Source organism: Staurois parvus, unplaced genomic scaffold (genome assembly GCF_062004578.1).
Source record: "Staurois parvus isolate SC_StPar_1 unplaced genomic scaffold, SC_StPar_1.0 ptg003749l, whole genome shotgun sequence".
NCBI lineage: Eukaryota > Metazoa > Chordata > Amphibia > Anura > Ranidae > Staurois > Staurois parvus.
The window spans coordinates 29061-45030 of record NW_028321545.1 but is presented as its reverse complement, the minus strand read 5'-3'; the positions used below and the strand labels follow the sequence as shown (position 1 = coordinate 45030).

Genomic DNA, 15970 nt, shown 5'->3' with positions numbered 1-15970 from the left:
TTTTTTTTTTTTTTTTTTTTTTTAGCACGGTCAGTGAAGCAGTAATTAATTATTTAATTATACACCCTCCTTCTGTATAAAAAAAAAAAAAAAAAAATCGATGACAGCCGAGCACTGCTGTTGTTTGGTGTAGAAGTGAGAAATGTCGCTTGTTCTGTGTTTTCTGGTTCTTTAAAATAAAAGTAAACGATAGTCGCATAAAAATCTAACCTGAAACGTCATCCTTTTTTTTTTTTTTTTTTTTTTTTTTTTTTTTTCAGCAAAATTTAAAAAAAAATAAATAAATAAAAATAAAAAAAAAATAATAATTTGTTGACAGCTGAGCACTGCTGTTGTTTGGTGTAGAAGTGAGAAATGTCGCTTGTTCTGTGTATTGCGGTTCTTAAAAATAAAAATAAACGATAGCCTAACCTAAATCGTCATCCTTTTTTTTTTTTTTTTTTTTTTTCCCAGCACGGTCAGTGAAGCAGTAATTAATTATAAACCCTAAATTTGTACTTCGAAAAAAAAAAAAAAAAACAAACTCGCTGACAGCCGACGTTGAAACGTTCCCAGCCGTGCCGTTGTTTGGCGTAGAAGTGAGAAATGTCGCTTGTCCTGCGTTTTGTGGTTATTTCCTGTGTTTTCAGACGTTTTTTTTCCGCCCGTCTCGTACACCTTCTGCTGCAAAGTCACTAATTAAGACCTAAGATGTAAGATATGCTAATGAAGCGTTTGATTCGGCGTAGGAGCGATGCGAATTTGCCGGCTGGATTGGGGTCGTCTCGTAGACATGACCTAATGCTCGGTGATTGCTCGGTGATTACCTGGGCCGCTTCCAGGGAATGCGACTTTATCCCTCGGACTTATGGGAGGGAAACCCGCTCTGCGGATAATGAGCGGTGGAACGGCAACTGCTACATGTGTCGGCTGCAATCTGGAGCTGAGGGGGTCGTCCTGTGGCCTCGAAGTCTCGCTCTTTACGTGATGCCCGGCTCTTGGCCTGGTCCTTGATTGCAGCCGAGATATCTTGGCCTGGATCTTGATGGGAGCCGAGATATCTTGGCCTGGACCTTGATGGGAGCCGAGATATCTTGGCCTGGACCTTGATTGCAGCTGAGATATCTTGGCCTGGACTTTGATGGGAGCCGAGATATCTTGGCCTGGATCTTGATGGGAGCCGAGATATCTTGGCCTGGACCTTGATGGGAGCCGAGATATCTTGGCCTGGACCTTGATTGCAGCTGAGATATCTTGGCCTGGACTTTGATGGGAGCCGAGATATCTTGGCCTGGACCTTGATTGCAGCTGAGATATCTTGGCCTGGACCTTGATGTGAGCCGAGATATCTTGGCCTGGACCTTGATGTGAGCCGAGATATCTTGACCTGGACCTTGATGTGAGCCGAGATATCTTGGCCCGGACCTTGATGTGAGCCGAGATATCTTGGCCTGGACTTTGATGGGAGCCGAGATATCTTGGCCCGGACCTTGATGTGAGCCGAGATATCTTGGCCTGGACCTTGATGGGAGCTCAGATATCTTGGCCTGGACCTTGAGGTGAGCCGAGATATCTTGGCCCGGATCTTGTTGGGAGCCCAGATATCTTGGCCTGGATCTTGATGGGAGCCCAGATATCTTGGACTGGACCTTGATGGGAGCCGAGATATCTTGGCCTGGATCTTGATGGGAGCCGAGATATCTTGGCCTGGACCTTGATGGGAGCCGAGATATCTTGGCCTGGACCTTGATTGCAGCCGAGATATCTTGGCCTGGATCTTGATGGGAGCCGAGATATCTTGGCCTGGACCTTGATGGGAGCCGAGATATCTTGGCCTGGACCTTGATTGCAGCTGAGATATCTTGGCCTGGACTTTGATGGGAGCCGAGATATCTTGGCCTGGATCTTGATGGGAGCCGAGATATCTTGGCCTGGACCTTGATGGGAGCCGAGATATCTTGGCCTGGACCTTGATTGCAGCTGAGATATCTTGGCCTGGACTTTGATGGGAGCCGAGATATCTTGGCCTGGACCTTGATTGCAGCTGAGATATCTTGGCCTGGACCTTGATGTGAGCCGAGATATCTTGGCCTGGACCTTGATGTGAGCCGAGATATCTTGACCTGGACCTTGATGTGAGCCGAGATATCTTGGCCCGGACCTTGATGTGAGCCGAGATATCTTGGCCTGGACTTTGATGGGAGCCGAGATATCTTGGCCCGGACCTTGATGTGAGCCGAGATATCTTGGCCTGGACCTTGATGGGAGCTCAGATATCTTGGCCTGGACCTTGAGGTGAGCCGAGATATCTTGGCCCGGATCTTGTTGGGAGCCCAGATATCTTGGCCTGGATCTTGATGGGAGCCCAGATATCTTGGACTGGACCTTGATGGGAGCCGAGATATCTTGGCCTGGACTTTGATGGGAGCCGAGATATCTTGGCCTGGACCTTGATGGGAGCCCAGATATCTTGGCCTGGACCTTGATGGGAGCCCAGATATCTTGGCCTGGACCTTGATGGGAGCCCAGATATCTTGGCCTGGACCTTGATGGGAGCCAAGATATGTTGGCCTGGACCTTGATGGGAGCCGAGATATCTTGGCCTGGACCTTGATGGGAGCCGAGATATCTTGGCCTGGACCTTGATGGGAGCCGAGATATCTTGGCCTGGACCTTGATGGGAGCCGAGATATCTTGGCCTGGACCTTGATGGGAGCCGAGATATCCTTTGTAGATGCCAAACAATAATGTTTGTGTTTCTTTGAGTGATAAAAACAAACAAACCGCGGAATCGTTACTGCATGGAGGCGATGGATCGTTCTTTTATAACTGGAGTTGTCACCATACATGACGACGCGTAACTAGAGATTGGGGGCTTGTCCGGGATGACATGTGATTGGTCAGTCCAGGAGAGCTTAGTCAGGAATGGATCTTTGGATTCCATTCAGTTTCTGCTGTTTTCTCTGTGGAAACGAATAAACAAGGTTTCCCATCAGCGCGGCGGTTGGGTTACTCGACATAAACGATGTTTTGTTTTCGTACCTTTTCTACATGACTTGAGGGAAAAACCGAGTTATGAGGCTGAAATCTGAGCGCTGACCAAGGAAAGTTGGACAGCCTCGGATTTTCCGGAGTTTCTGCTCGGGGTAAAGCGATGGACGACTCTCCGGTCTGTTTCCTATATTTGGGGGGGTTGTTGAGTTTTACACGACAGAAGGGCGAAATGTGCGATTTGTGGGGTTTGGTACAATTTTTTTGTTAATAAAGTTATTGTTTGGTTTTCGTAGATTCTTCCTGCATGGAGAAACTCCTTTCTAAAGACTGGAAAGAGAAAATGGAACGACTAAACACAAGCGAACTACTAGGAGAGATCAAAGGTAGAGTCCCGCCCACAATTATCGCCGTTTCAGTCATTTCAGGAAATGTTGATTTTTGTCGTTTTATCCCGGATACTGAGAGATCGAACCGCCGAGTGCGGGGGATGGGTAAGGAAGGGGTAGGACCAGGGGCGGACTGACCATTTGGAAACACGGCACTGCCCGAGGGCCCGGGGTCAGTAGGGGGCCCCATGAGATGCCCCTGGTACCTTTTTCATAGGCTTTTTTGAGTTTGGGCAAGGACACAGGGGCCCCATGATCCCCTATTGCCCGGGGGCCCCATGAGTTGTCAGTCCGCCCCTGGGGCAAGTGAGGGGAACTGTGGTGGGAACTGCTGGGTACTTGATGTCAATGCTGGGACTAGGGAACAGGTAGAATGGCGACATTCGCTCTGGGTAAAGGGGCTATTGGGGTACAGGGAGGAAAGGGACTCCACTATTGAGGTACAGGGAGGAAAGGGACTCCACTATTGGGGTACAGGGAGGAAAGTGACTCCACTATTGGGGTACAGGGAGGAAAGTGACTCCACTATAGGGGTACAGGGAGGAAAGGGACTCCACTATAGGGGTACAGGGAGGAAAGTGACTCCAATATTGGGGTACAGGGAGGAAAGTGACTCCACTATAGGGGTACAGGGAGGAAAGTGACTCCAATATTGGGGTACAGGGAGGAAGGTGACTTCGGCATCGGGGTACAGGGAGGAAAGTGACTCCGCTATAGGGGTACAGGGAGGAAAGTGACTCCAATAGTGGGGTACATGGAGGAAAGTGACTCCAATAGTGGGGTACAGGGAGGAAAGTGGCTCAACTATTGGGGTACAGGGAGGAAAGTGACTCCACTATCGGGGTACAGGGAGGAAAGTGACTCCACCATCGGGGTACAGGGATGAGAATGTCTCCACTATCGGGGTACAGGGAGGAAAGTGACTCCACTATCGGGGTACAGGGAGGAAAGTGACTCCGCTATTGGGGTACAGGGAGGAAAGTGACTCCACCATCGGGGTACAGGGATGAGAATGTCTCCACCATCGGGGTACAGGGATGAGAATGTCTCCACTAGCAGGGAAGGAAGGAAGGAGAGTGACTGTCGGGGAGGAGACTAACATTTCTACCAAGGGAGGGGAGTAGGATGTTACTGGGGTAGGGAAACCGGGTGACATTGTTACATTACTGTGGGGTATGGGGGGCAGTAACAATAGTCTGGGGTATGGGGGGCAGTAACAATAGTCTGGGGTATGGGGGGCAGTAACAATAGTCTGGGGTATAAGGGCAGTAAAAATAGTCTGGGGTAGGGGGGCAGTAACAATAGTCTGGGGTATGGGGGGCAGTAACAATAGTCTGGGGGGCAGTAACAATAGTCTGGGGTATGGGGGGCAGTAACAATAGTCTGGGGTAGGGGGGGCAGTAACAGTGATCTAAGGTAAGGGTGAAGAGTGACAATGTTCTGGGGGGGGGGGGTGACAATGATCCATGGGGGATCTTTACCAGGGCAATGAGGGGTCACCCATGTTCAGGGGGGAGTGAGAGGTCTCTCAAGTCTAGGGGGAGTAGAGGGTCACCCTTATCTGAAAGAAAGTGAGGGGTCACCCATGTGTGGGCAGAGTGAGGAGTCGCCCATATGTGGGAGGAGTGAAGGGTCGCCCGTGTGTGGGCGGAGTGAAGGGTCACCCGTGTGTGGGGCAGAGTGAGGGGTCGCCCGTGTGTGGGGCGGAGTGAGGGGACGCCCGTGTGTGGGCGGAGTGAGGGGTCGCCCGTGTGTGGGGGGGAGTGAAGGGTCGCCCGTGTGTGGGGCGGAGTGAAGGGTCGCCCGTGTGTGGGGCGGAGTGAGGGGTCGCCCGTGTGTGGGCGGAGTGAAGGGTCACCCGTGTGTGGGGCAGAGTGAAGGGTCACCCGTGTGTGGGGCAGAGGGAGGGGTCGCTTGTGTGTGGGGCGGAGTGAGGGGACACCCGTGTGTGGGCGGAGTGAGGGGTCGCCCGTGTGTGGGCGGAGTGAGGGGTCGCCCGTGTGTGGGGCGGAGTGAGGGGTCGCCCGTGTGTGGGGCGGAGTGAGGGGTCGCCCGTGTGTGGGGGGGAGTGAGGGGTCGCCCGTGTGTGGGGGGGGAGTGAGGGGTCGCCCGTGTGTGGGGGGCAGTGAGGGGTCGCCCATGTGTGGGGGACGGAGTGAGGGGTCGCCCGTGTGTGGGCGGAGTGAGGGGTCGCCCGTGTGTTGGGGCAGTGAGGGGTCGCCCATGTGTTGGGGCATATGTGGGCGGAGTGAGGTGTCGTCCATATGTGGGCGGAGTGAGGTGTCGTCCATATGTGGGCGGAGTGAGGGTCATTCTGCCAGCCCTGTATTGTAATATAGAAGTGAAATGATTGGAGATTTCCTGACTCCAGGACAAACATTTTGTAAAGTTTTGGAGTTGTCAGGAATAGCTCCGCCCCCTGCTAACATTTTATTATCTGCATACATATTACATACATGTCAGTTCCAGCCCGCAGGAGACAGTTAACCCCGCCCACAGTCTGCCTTAGGCACGCCCAGTGACTAGTTGTTCCCACCCTGACCACACCCATTGACTGCACTGACCCACCCAAACCTGACCTCTAATTATGCGGGGACCACCCACTCTCAGCCCCCGTTCACAAATGTGCAGTAACTCAAAAGTGACACTGTGACCCCGGGACATGGCCCAGGACACAGCATCATCAGGACTGAGGTCTGAGATACGGGACTATCCCAGCCAATCCGGGACATGGCCCAGGACACAGCATCATCAGGACTGAGGTCTGAAATACGGGACTATCCCAGCCAATCCGGGACATGGCCCAGGACACAGCATCATCAGGACTGAGGTCTGAGATACGGGACTATCCCAGCCAATCCGGGACATGGCCCAGGACACAGCATCATCAGGACTGAGGTCTGAGATACGGGACTATCCCAGCCAATCCGGGACATGGCCCAGGACACAGCATCATCAGGACTGAGGTCTGAAATACGGGACTCTCCCAGCCAATCCGGGACATGGCCCAGGACACAGCATCATCAGGACTGAGGTCTGAAATACGGGACTATCCCAGCCAATCCGGGACATGGCCCAGGACACAGCATCATCAGGACTGAGGTCTGAAATACGGGACTATCCCAGCCAATCCGGGACATGGCCCAGGACACCGCATCATCAGGACTGAGGTCTGAGATATGGGACTATCCCAGCCAATCCGGGACATGGCCCAGGACACAGCATCATCAGGACTGAGGTCTGAAATACGGGACTATCCCAGCCAATCCGGGACATGGCCCAGGACACCGCATCATCAGGACTGAGGTCTGAGATATGGGACTATCCCAGCCAATCCGGGACATGGCCCAGGACACAGCATCATCAGGACTGAGGTCTGAAATACGGGACTATCCCAGCCAATCCGGGACATGGCCCAGGACACAGCATCATCAGGACTGAGGTCTGAAATATGGGACTATCCCAGCCAATCCGGGGCATGACCCAGGACACAGCATCATCAGGACTGAGGTCTGAGATACGGGACTATCCCAGCCAATCCGGGACATGGCCCAGGACACAGCATCATCAGGACTGAGGTCTGAAATACGGGACTATCCCAGCCAATCCGGGACATGGCCCAGGACACAGCATCATCAGGACTGAGGTCTGAAATATGGGACTATCCCAGCCAATCCGGGGCATGACCCAGGACACAGCATCATCAGGACTGAGGTCTGAGATACGGGACTATCCCAGCCAATCCGGGACATGGCCCAGGACACAGCATCATCAGGACTGAGGTCTGAAATACGGGACTATCCCAGCCAATCCGGGACATGGCCCAGGACACAGCATCATCAGGACTGAGGTCTGAAATATGGGACTATCCCAGCCAATCTGAGACATGGCCCAGGACACAGCATCATCAGGACTGAGGTCTGAAATACGGGACTGTCCCAGCCAATCCGAGACATGGCCCAGGACACAGCATCATCAGGATTGAGGTCTGAAATACGGGACTATCCCAGCCAATCCGGGACATGGCCCAGGACACAGCATCATCAGGACTGAGGTTTGAGATACGGAACTATCCCAGCCAATCCGAGACATGGCCCAGGACACAGCATCATCAGGATTGAGGTCTGAAATACGGGACTATCCCAGCCAATCCGGGACATGGCCCAGGACACAGCATCATCAGGACTGAGGTTTGAGATACGGGACTATCCCAGCCAATCCGGGACATGGCCCAGGACACAGCATCATCAGGACTGAGGTCTGAGATATGGGACTATCCCAACCAATCCAGGACATGGCCCAGGACACAGCATCATAAAGACTGAGGTCCAACATATGGGACTATCCCAGCCAATCCAGGACATTTGGCATCTATTCTGTTCTTTAGGCCTAGGAAATTTCTCCTCAATGAGATGGAACAGGAAATGTGGAGCGCAGACAACAGAAATGAATGTTCTAGAAGAGAAGGGAAGGAGAGGTTCACCCTCACTTCCTGTACAGGTGACCAAACAGGAAGTGAGGACACATCGCCACTTATTTCCTCAAGAGGGGAATGCCCGGGGATGATGTCACAACACAAGTTACATGATTTCTTCAAGAGGGGAATCCCCCGGGATGATGTCACAACACAGGTCACATGATTTCCTCAGGAGGGGAATCCCCGGGGATGATGTCACAATGCAGGTCACATGATTTCCTCAGGAGGGGAATCCCTGGGGATGATTTCACAATGTAGATCACATGATTTCCTCAGGAGAGGAATCCCCGGGGATGATGTCACAACACAGGTCACATGATTTCCTCAGGAGGGGAATCCCTGGAGATGATGTCACAATGTAGATCACGTGATTTGCTCAAGAGGGGAATCCCCGGGGATGATGTCACAACACAGGTCACATGATTTCCTCAAGAGGGGAATCCCCGGGGGTGATGTCACAACACAGGTCACATGATTTATTCAAGAGGGGAATCCCCGGGGATGATGTCACAACACAGGTCACATGATTTCCTCAAGAGGGGAATTCGCGGCGGTGATGTCACAACGCAGGTCACATGATTTCCTCAAGAGGGGAATCCCCGGGGGTGATGTTACAACGCAGGTCACATGATTTCCTCAAGAGGGGAATCCCCGGGGGTGATGTTACAACGCAGGTCACATGATTTCCTCAAGAGGGGAATCCCCGGGGATGATGGCACAATTCAGATCACATGATTTCTTCACGAGGGGAATCCTGGGAGTTCCCCAGTTTGCTAAGAGGCCTGGTGGGGGCGGCTCTGCGCCTGTACAGGATATCCTGTGATTGGTGGCATTGCTGGTCTCATCGGCCAATCAGCTGCCCTCAGATGTAGCCAATGGAGTGTTCTTATTGGTGGATTTCTGGCAGTCTACTTCGTATGAGGCGAAGGTTCAGGGATTAGGATTAGGAGGTTAGGTTGGGTTTGAAGTTTTGGAACGATCGTTTTATGTTTGGGTGCGATAAATGTCAACCCTTCCAGAATCATCGAACATAAAACTTCGGTGATTTAGTTGGCTGACATGGATACCTTTAGAGCCTGTGCATGCCTTGTACAGGACAGGAGACAGGTCTGCTCCCCCCGCCACGTGTTCTGGAGACGTTTCCGATCCACCCGAAGGTCCAGCTCCCTCCAGAATGAAAACGCCAGTGTGAAAATTCTGGGTGGAGTCGGCCTTTAAAGGGCGAGTACGGCGTGCGACTCGGCGCGCCCGCTCACCGCCCAGAGAGAAGAAATGGGAATGTTCAGCTCCGGTTTGTGCTTAATCAGCAGAATCCGGCACAGGGCGCCCGCGGACGCGATCTTCCCCCTCGCCACGTGACGTCTCAATGTTCCCCATTGTGCCGCAAAAAGCCCATCTTTCCATCAAGGGCCCCGAACCCCAGCTGGGGCTCCGAGTCGCAGCGCCACTTTCTGGGACGTGCGAATGCGCTGATTGATGCGCGGAGGGAAATTGTCTTTTTCGGAGACTGTACGAAGGCCTTTGACTCGCGTGCAGCTGGCGATGCCGCACTCCGGCTTAAAGAGGGTTTTGTACTGGAAATTAGTATGCAAATGAGCTGCAGCTGTAATTAGCATAAAAAATAATGTCGTTATCTTCAGTATTGTTGATGATTTCCGTCTGTCATACGGCGAGCTCTCCGGCATGCAAATCCTGCTGACAGCCATGATACTCACTTGTGTGCTCCTTATTAATATCGCATGAGCGCCGAGGGCGCCGCCCGCCCGGCTACTGGAGTATACAGATGTATATCGTATCTATATCTATATCGTATCTGTATCATATCTGTATCGTATCTGTATATATCATATCTGTATCTATATTGTATCTGTATACATCTATATCATATATACTCACTTCTGTACTCCTTATTAATATCGCATGAGTGCCGAGGGCACCGCCCGCCCGGCTACTGGAGTATACAGATGTATATCGTATCTGTATATATATCGTATCTGTATATATATCGTATCTGTATCTATATTGTATCTGTATCCGTATCTGTATCTATATCATATTATATCTATATTGTATCTGTATCATATCTGTATATATCATATATACTCACTTGTGTGCTCCTTATTAATATCGCATGAGCGTCGAGGGCGCCGCCCGCCCGGCTACTGGAGTATACAGATGTATATCGTATCTGTATATATATCGTATCTGTATCTATATTGTATCTGTATCTATATTGTATCTGTATCTATATTGTATCTGTATCTATATTGTATCTGTATCTATATTGTATCTGTATCTATATTGTATCTGTATCTATATTGTATCTGTATATATATCGTATCTGTATCTATATTGTATCTATATCTATATCGTATCTGTATCTATATCTATATTGTATCTGTATATATATCGTATCTGTATCTATATCTATATTGTATCTGTATACATCTATATCATATATACTCACTTCTGTACTCCTTATTAATATCGCATGAGCGCCGAGGGCACCGCCCGCCCGGCTACTGGAGTATACAGATGTATATCGTATCTGTATATATATTGTATCTGTATATATATTGTATCTGTATCATATCTGTATCCGTATCTGTATCTATATCATATTATATCTGTATCATATCTGTATATATATCGTATCTGTATCTATATTGTATCTATATCATATTATATCTATATCATATCTGTATATGTCATATCTGTATCTATATTGTATCTGTATCATATCTGTATCCGTATCTGTATCTATATCATATTATATCTGTATCATATCTGTATCTATATTGTATCTATATCATATCTGTATATGTCATATCATATATAGTCACTTCTGTATTCCTTATTAATATTGCATATTGAATATAATATACCGCCCTACTACTACTGGAGTATACAGATGTATATATCGTATCATCACTTGTCACTTCTGTATTCCTCATTAATATCACATGAGCACCGAGGGCACCGCCCACCCCTACTGCTAGAGTATACAGATATATATCTATATCATATCTGTAGGTATTGTATCATCACTTCTGCATTTCTTATTAATATCACATGAGCAGTATCTGTCTATATCACATATATATATTGTATCTGTATCATATATAGTCACTTCTGTATTCCATAATATTATGGTATGACCGCCGAGGGGCACCGCCCACCCTGCTACTGGAATATATTGAGATACACTATATGTCTCATATCTGTATATATCACATCTTCCCTCCGCTCCTACTCCTAGAATATATATACATCTGATCTCTCTGTATTAATATCATATTATTACTTCTCTATTTCTTATTAATATTGCACGAGCGATATCTTATCTATATCATATCTGTGTATACTGTATGTATTGTATCTGTATCATATCTGTATGTATCATATCTGTGTATATTGTATGTATTGTATCTGTATGTATCATATCTGTGTATATTGTATGTATTGTATCTGTATCATATCTGTGTATATTGTATGTATTGTATCTGTATCATATCTGTGTATACTGTATGTATTGTATCGTTATCATATCTGTGTATACTGTATGTATTGTATCGTTATCATATCTGTGTATACTGTATGTATTGTATCTGTATGTATCATATCTGTGTATATTGTATGTATTGTATCGTTATCATATCTGTATATATTTCTACCATCATATATAGTCACTTCTATATTCCTTATTAATATTACATGAGTGCCCCCCCCCCCCCCCGTACAGACATATATATATATATCAGTAGCACACATATCTCTATATTAGGATGGCGGAACGCGTTATAAATGCATGTTAGGACGGCGGAACGCGTTGTATCTGCATGTCGGGACGGCGGAACGCGTTGTATCTGCGTGTCGGGACGGCGGAACGCGTTGTATCTGCATGTCGGGACGGCGGAACGCGTTGTATCTGCATGTCGGGACGGCGGAACGCGTTGTATCTGCATGTCGGGACGGCGGAACGCGTTGTATCTGCATGTCGGGACGGCGGAACGCGTTGTATCTGCATGTCGGGACGGCGGAACGCGTTGTATCTGCATGTCGGGACGGCGGAACGCGTTGTATCTGCATGTCGGGACGGCGGAACGCGTTATATCTGTATATTAGGACAGCACACAGTGACCCGAAGTCCATTTTTTCCGTTTCCCGTGGAATTTGCTGGGTCGGGGCAGACAGATTCCGCAGATTTCAGTTTAACGAGCAGCAAGAATAACATCAGTAAAATCCTTTCCGGTGGCGCGGAGGCGCGGGGGAACTGTGCCGCCATTGTGTCGCTGTGTGACTGGCGGTCTGTCCGTGCGTCGCTCCGCCCTCTTATCCTGAATTCCAACACGGCTTAAAGGGACACTCCGTGTGAAAGGGGCCCCGCCCTCAGATATGCCATGCAGCCGTCCCTGGAATGCATGTAGACAGGAAGTGGCTGCAAAGAGGCTGCAGGAGATCCGCAGCACTGAGATGGGACAAAGGGGGGAAAAGAGAAGGGAAAGCGTATATTTAGAAATGGAAATATATTCCTGATACACAGAGAACACAGTGGGGTTGACATCGCACTCGGCGTGACCCTTTCCGATCATCGGTACAACAGGACAATGAAGATGGCGGTCCTACAACCCCTGCCGCGTCCAATAGGATCTCGGCGATCCCTGGCCGCTCAGCTTCCATTGCCGGGACTGTGAAGATGAGGTGTTTCTCTAATTGCGACATCTGCGTTGCTCCTTTTGATTTGTGGTGGAGACGCGCCAGCGTTATGTATAGATTATCACATTCCCAGCAGGAGTGAGATGGGGGGGGGGGGGGCTGTCTCCTCCGATGTATAGAGCTGTCATTCATATATAATATCTCAGCACCGTCTCCTATATCTCACTTCTATATACCTCACTGCCAGATGCCACTCAACCAAACTCCACCCTCCTCCTGGTTTAGGGTGACCATAGATGGAGGGCAGGAGATCCAACTTCTACAGTGAGGCCCCTATATGGGTCCCCCATGACTGTCCCCTGTGGACAAAGCTTCCTCCATAAAGACTTGGTTTGACCAGTTTGGCGTGTACAGAGCCCTGACCTCAACCCTATTTTTGAAAGACATTTGGTCTTCTCACCCAACATCAGTACTTGCCTTCAACCCTATGGAACACCTTTGAGAGGATGTTTCCTCATCCCTCATCCCAAAAGTGTTCAGTAGGTTTGACGTCATGGAGTAACTCAAGTATCCTACACAGAGCCCTGACCTCAACCCTACTGAGGACCTTTGAGATGACTGGAACCCCGATGGTGAGCCAGGTCTTCTCACCCAACATCAGTACCTGCCTTCAACCCTATGGAACACCTTAGTTATGAGGTTTCCTCATCCCAAAAGTGTTCAGTAGGTTTGAAGTCATGGAGGAACTCAAGTATCCTGCACAGAGCCCTGACCTCAACCCTACTGAGGACCTTTGAGATGACTGGAACCCCGATGGTGAGCCAGGTCTTCTCACCCAACATCAGTACCTGCCTTCAACCCTATGGAACACCTTAGTTATGAGGTTTTCTCATCCCAAAAGTGTTCAGTAGGTTTGACGTCATGGAGTAACTCAAGTATCCTGCACAGAGCCCTGACCTCAACCCTACTGAGGACCTTTGAGATGACTGGAACCCCGATGGTGAGCCAGGTCTTCTCACCCAACATCAGTACCTGCCTTCAACCCTATGGAACACCTTAGTTATGAGGTTTCCTCATCCCAAAAGTGTTCAGTAGGTTTGAAGTCATGGAGGAACTCAAGTATCCTGCACAGAGCCCTGACCTCAACCCTACTGAGGACCTTTGAGATGACTGGAACCCCGATGGTGAGCTAGGTCTTCTCATCCAACATCAGTACCGGACCTCAGGCCTTCCCCTTCGCTTCCAGCCTCATGGCACCAGTCTTGAAAAGGTCCCTTTTGGGTCCAGCTTGACTGTCCCCTATGTCCAAACCAGCTCCATAAAGACATGGATGACCAGTTTGGTGTGGAGGACATAGAATGTCCTGTACAGAGTTCTGACCTCAACCCTACATTGGTATGAAATAATTGGAACACTGATTCTGAGCTAGGTCTTTTTTTTTTTGTTGTGTCCAACGTGAGGCTCAAGGTGTGAGCCAGGTCTTCCTAACCTGACCTCACAAATGGTACAAATTCCCACAGACACCCAAAATCTTGTGGAAAGTCTTCCCAGAAGAGCATGTTATAGGCACAAAGGGGACAACTCCATATTAATGGCCATGAAGGAGGACATCTCCATATTAATGGCCATGAAGGAGGACAGCTCCATACTAATGGCCATGAAGGAGGACAGCTCCATCTTAATGGCCATGAAGGAGGACATCTCCATATTAATGGCCATGAAGGAGGACAGCTCCATCTTAATGGCCATGAAGGAGGACAGCTCCATCTTAATGGCCATGAAGGAGGACATCTCCATATTAATGGCCATGAAGGAGGACAGCTCCATATTAATGGCCATGAAGGAGGACAGCTCCATATTAATGGCCATGAAGGAGGACAGCTCCATATTAATGGCCATGGGGAGGAGGGGGTGGGGGCAATTCCATATTATTGACCATGAAGGGGGGCAACTGCATATTAATGACCACTAGGCCAACCTCATATCATTGGGCACAAGGTAGAGCTGTTCTGTATTAATGACCATGGGGTTGGAGGCCAACTCAATATTAATAGCCATTTGAATCTGAACTGCATATTAATGGCCCTGGGTGGGGACGGGGTAATTCCATAGTAATGGCCATGGGGGGTAGAACATCTCCCTATTGATGACTATAGTGGAGGGTAACTCCATATTAATGACAATGGGGGGGGCAACTACATATTAATAGCTCCGGGGGGGAGGAGTAACTCCATAATATGACTATGGGGTGGGGAGCAACTCAATAATAATGACCATACAAACTGGATTATTCCATATTAATGGCCATGATGGGATGGCAACTCCATATTATTGATTATGGAAAGGGAGGGGGGCAACTACATAATAATGGCCTTAGGTGGGGGAGCAATTCTATAACAACAACCATGGGGTAGAGCAACTCCGTATTAATACCCACGGTTGTGGGGGACAACTCCGTATTAATACCCACGGTTGTGGGGGACAACTCCGTATTAATACCCACGGTTGTGGGGGACAACTCCGTATTAATACCCACGGTTGTGGGGGACAACTCCGTATTAATACCCACGGTTGTGGGGGACAACTCCGTATTAATACCCACGGTTGTGGGGGACAACTTCGTATTAATACCCACGGTTGTGGGGGACAACTCCGTATTAATACCCACGGTTGTGGGGGACAACTTCGTATTAATACCCACGGTTGTGGGGGACAACTTCGTATTAATACCAACGGTTGTGGGGGACAACTCCGTATTAATACCCACGGTTGTGGGGGACAACTCCGTATTAATACCCACGGTTGTGGGGGACAACTCCGTATTAATACCCACGGTTGTGGGGGACAACTCCGTATTAATACCCACGGTTGTGGGGGACAACTCCGTATTAATACCCACGGTTGTGGGGGACAACTTTGTATTAATACCCACGGTTGTGGGGGACAACTTCGTATTAATACCCACGGTTGTGGGGGACAACTCCGTATTAATACCCACGGTTGTGGGGGACAACTTCGTATTGGCTGTAGTGGGGGGAGGAGGGCAACTCCATATTAATACCCACGGTTGTGGGGGACAACTTCGTATTAATACCCACGGTTGTGGGGGACAACTTCGTATTAATACCCACGGTTGTGGGGGACAACTCCGTATTAATACCCACGGTTGTGGGGGACAACTCCGTATTAATACCCACGGTTGTGGGGGACAACTCCGTATTAATACCCACGGTTGTGGGGGACAACTTCGTATTGGCTGTAGTGGGGGGAGGAGGGCAACTCCATATTAGCGGCCATTATTTTGGAAGGGCAAGGCTCACCGGTGCGATGGTGAAAGGTTCACAAATGATGCTTGTTGGGGCCCAACGTACATGTCTATGCCCCATGTGGAGACCTCCATCTCTGGCCTGATCTCAGGGGGACAATAGTTGGCCTCCAGATGTCACAGAAGGGCACTTGTCTCCAGACCCACCCATTA

General features: G+C 49.3%; 1 protein-coding gene across 1 annotated transcript in view; it reads left to right on the top strand.

Moving 5' to 3' along the window:
• The window catches only part of LOC149427450 (transcription factor Sox-6-like), a gene marked incomplete at its 3' end in the record, with an annotated part of 177594 nt that overhangs the window by 141315 nt on the left and 20309 nt on the right, over positions 1–15970 (top strand). Inside the window, exon 4 of the mRNA XM_089668017.1 lies at positions 3267–3356. Coding sequence (XP_089524143.1) covers positions 3267–3356 — 90 coding nt within the window. The remainder of the gene's footprint in view (positions 1–3266; positions 3357–15970) is intronic.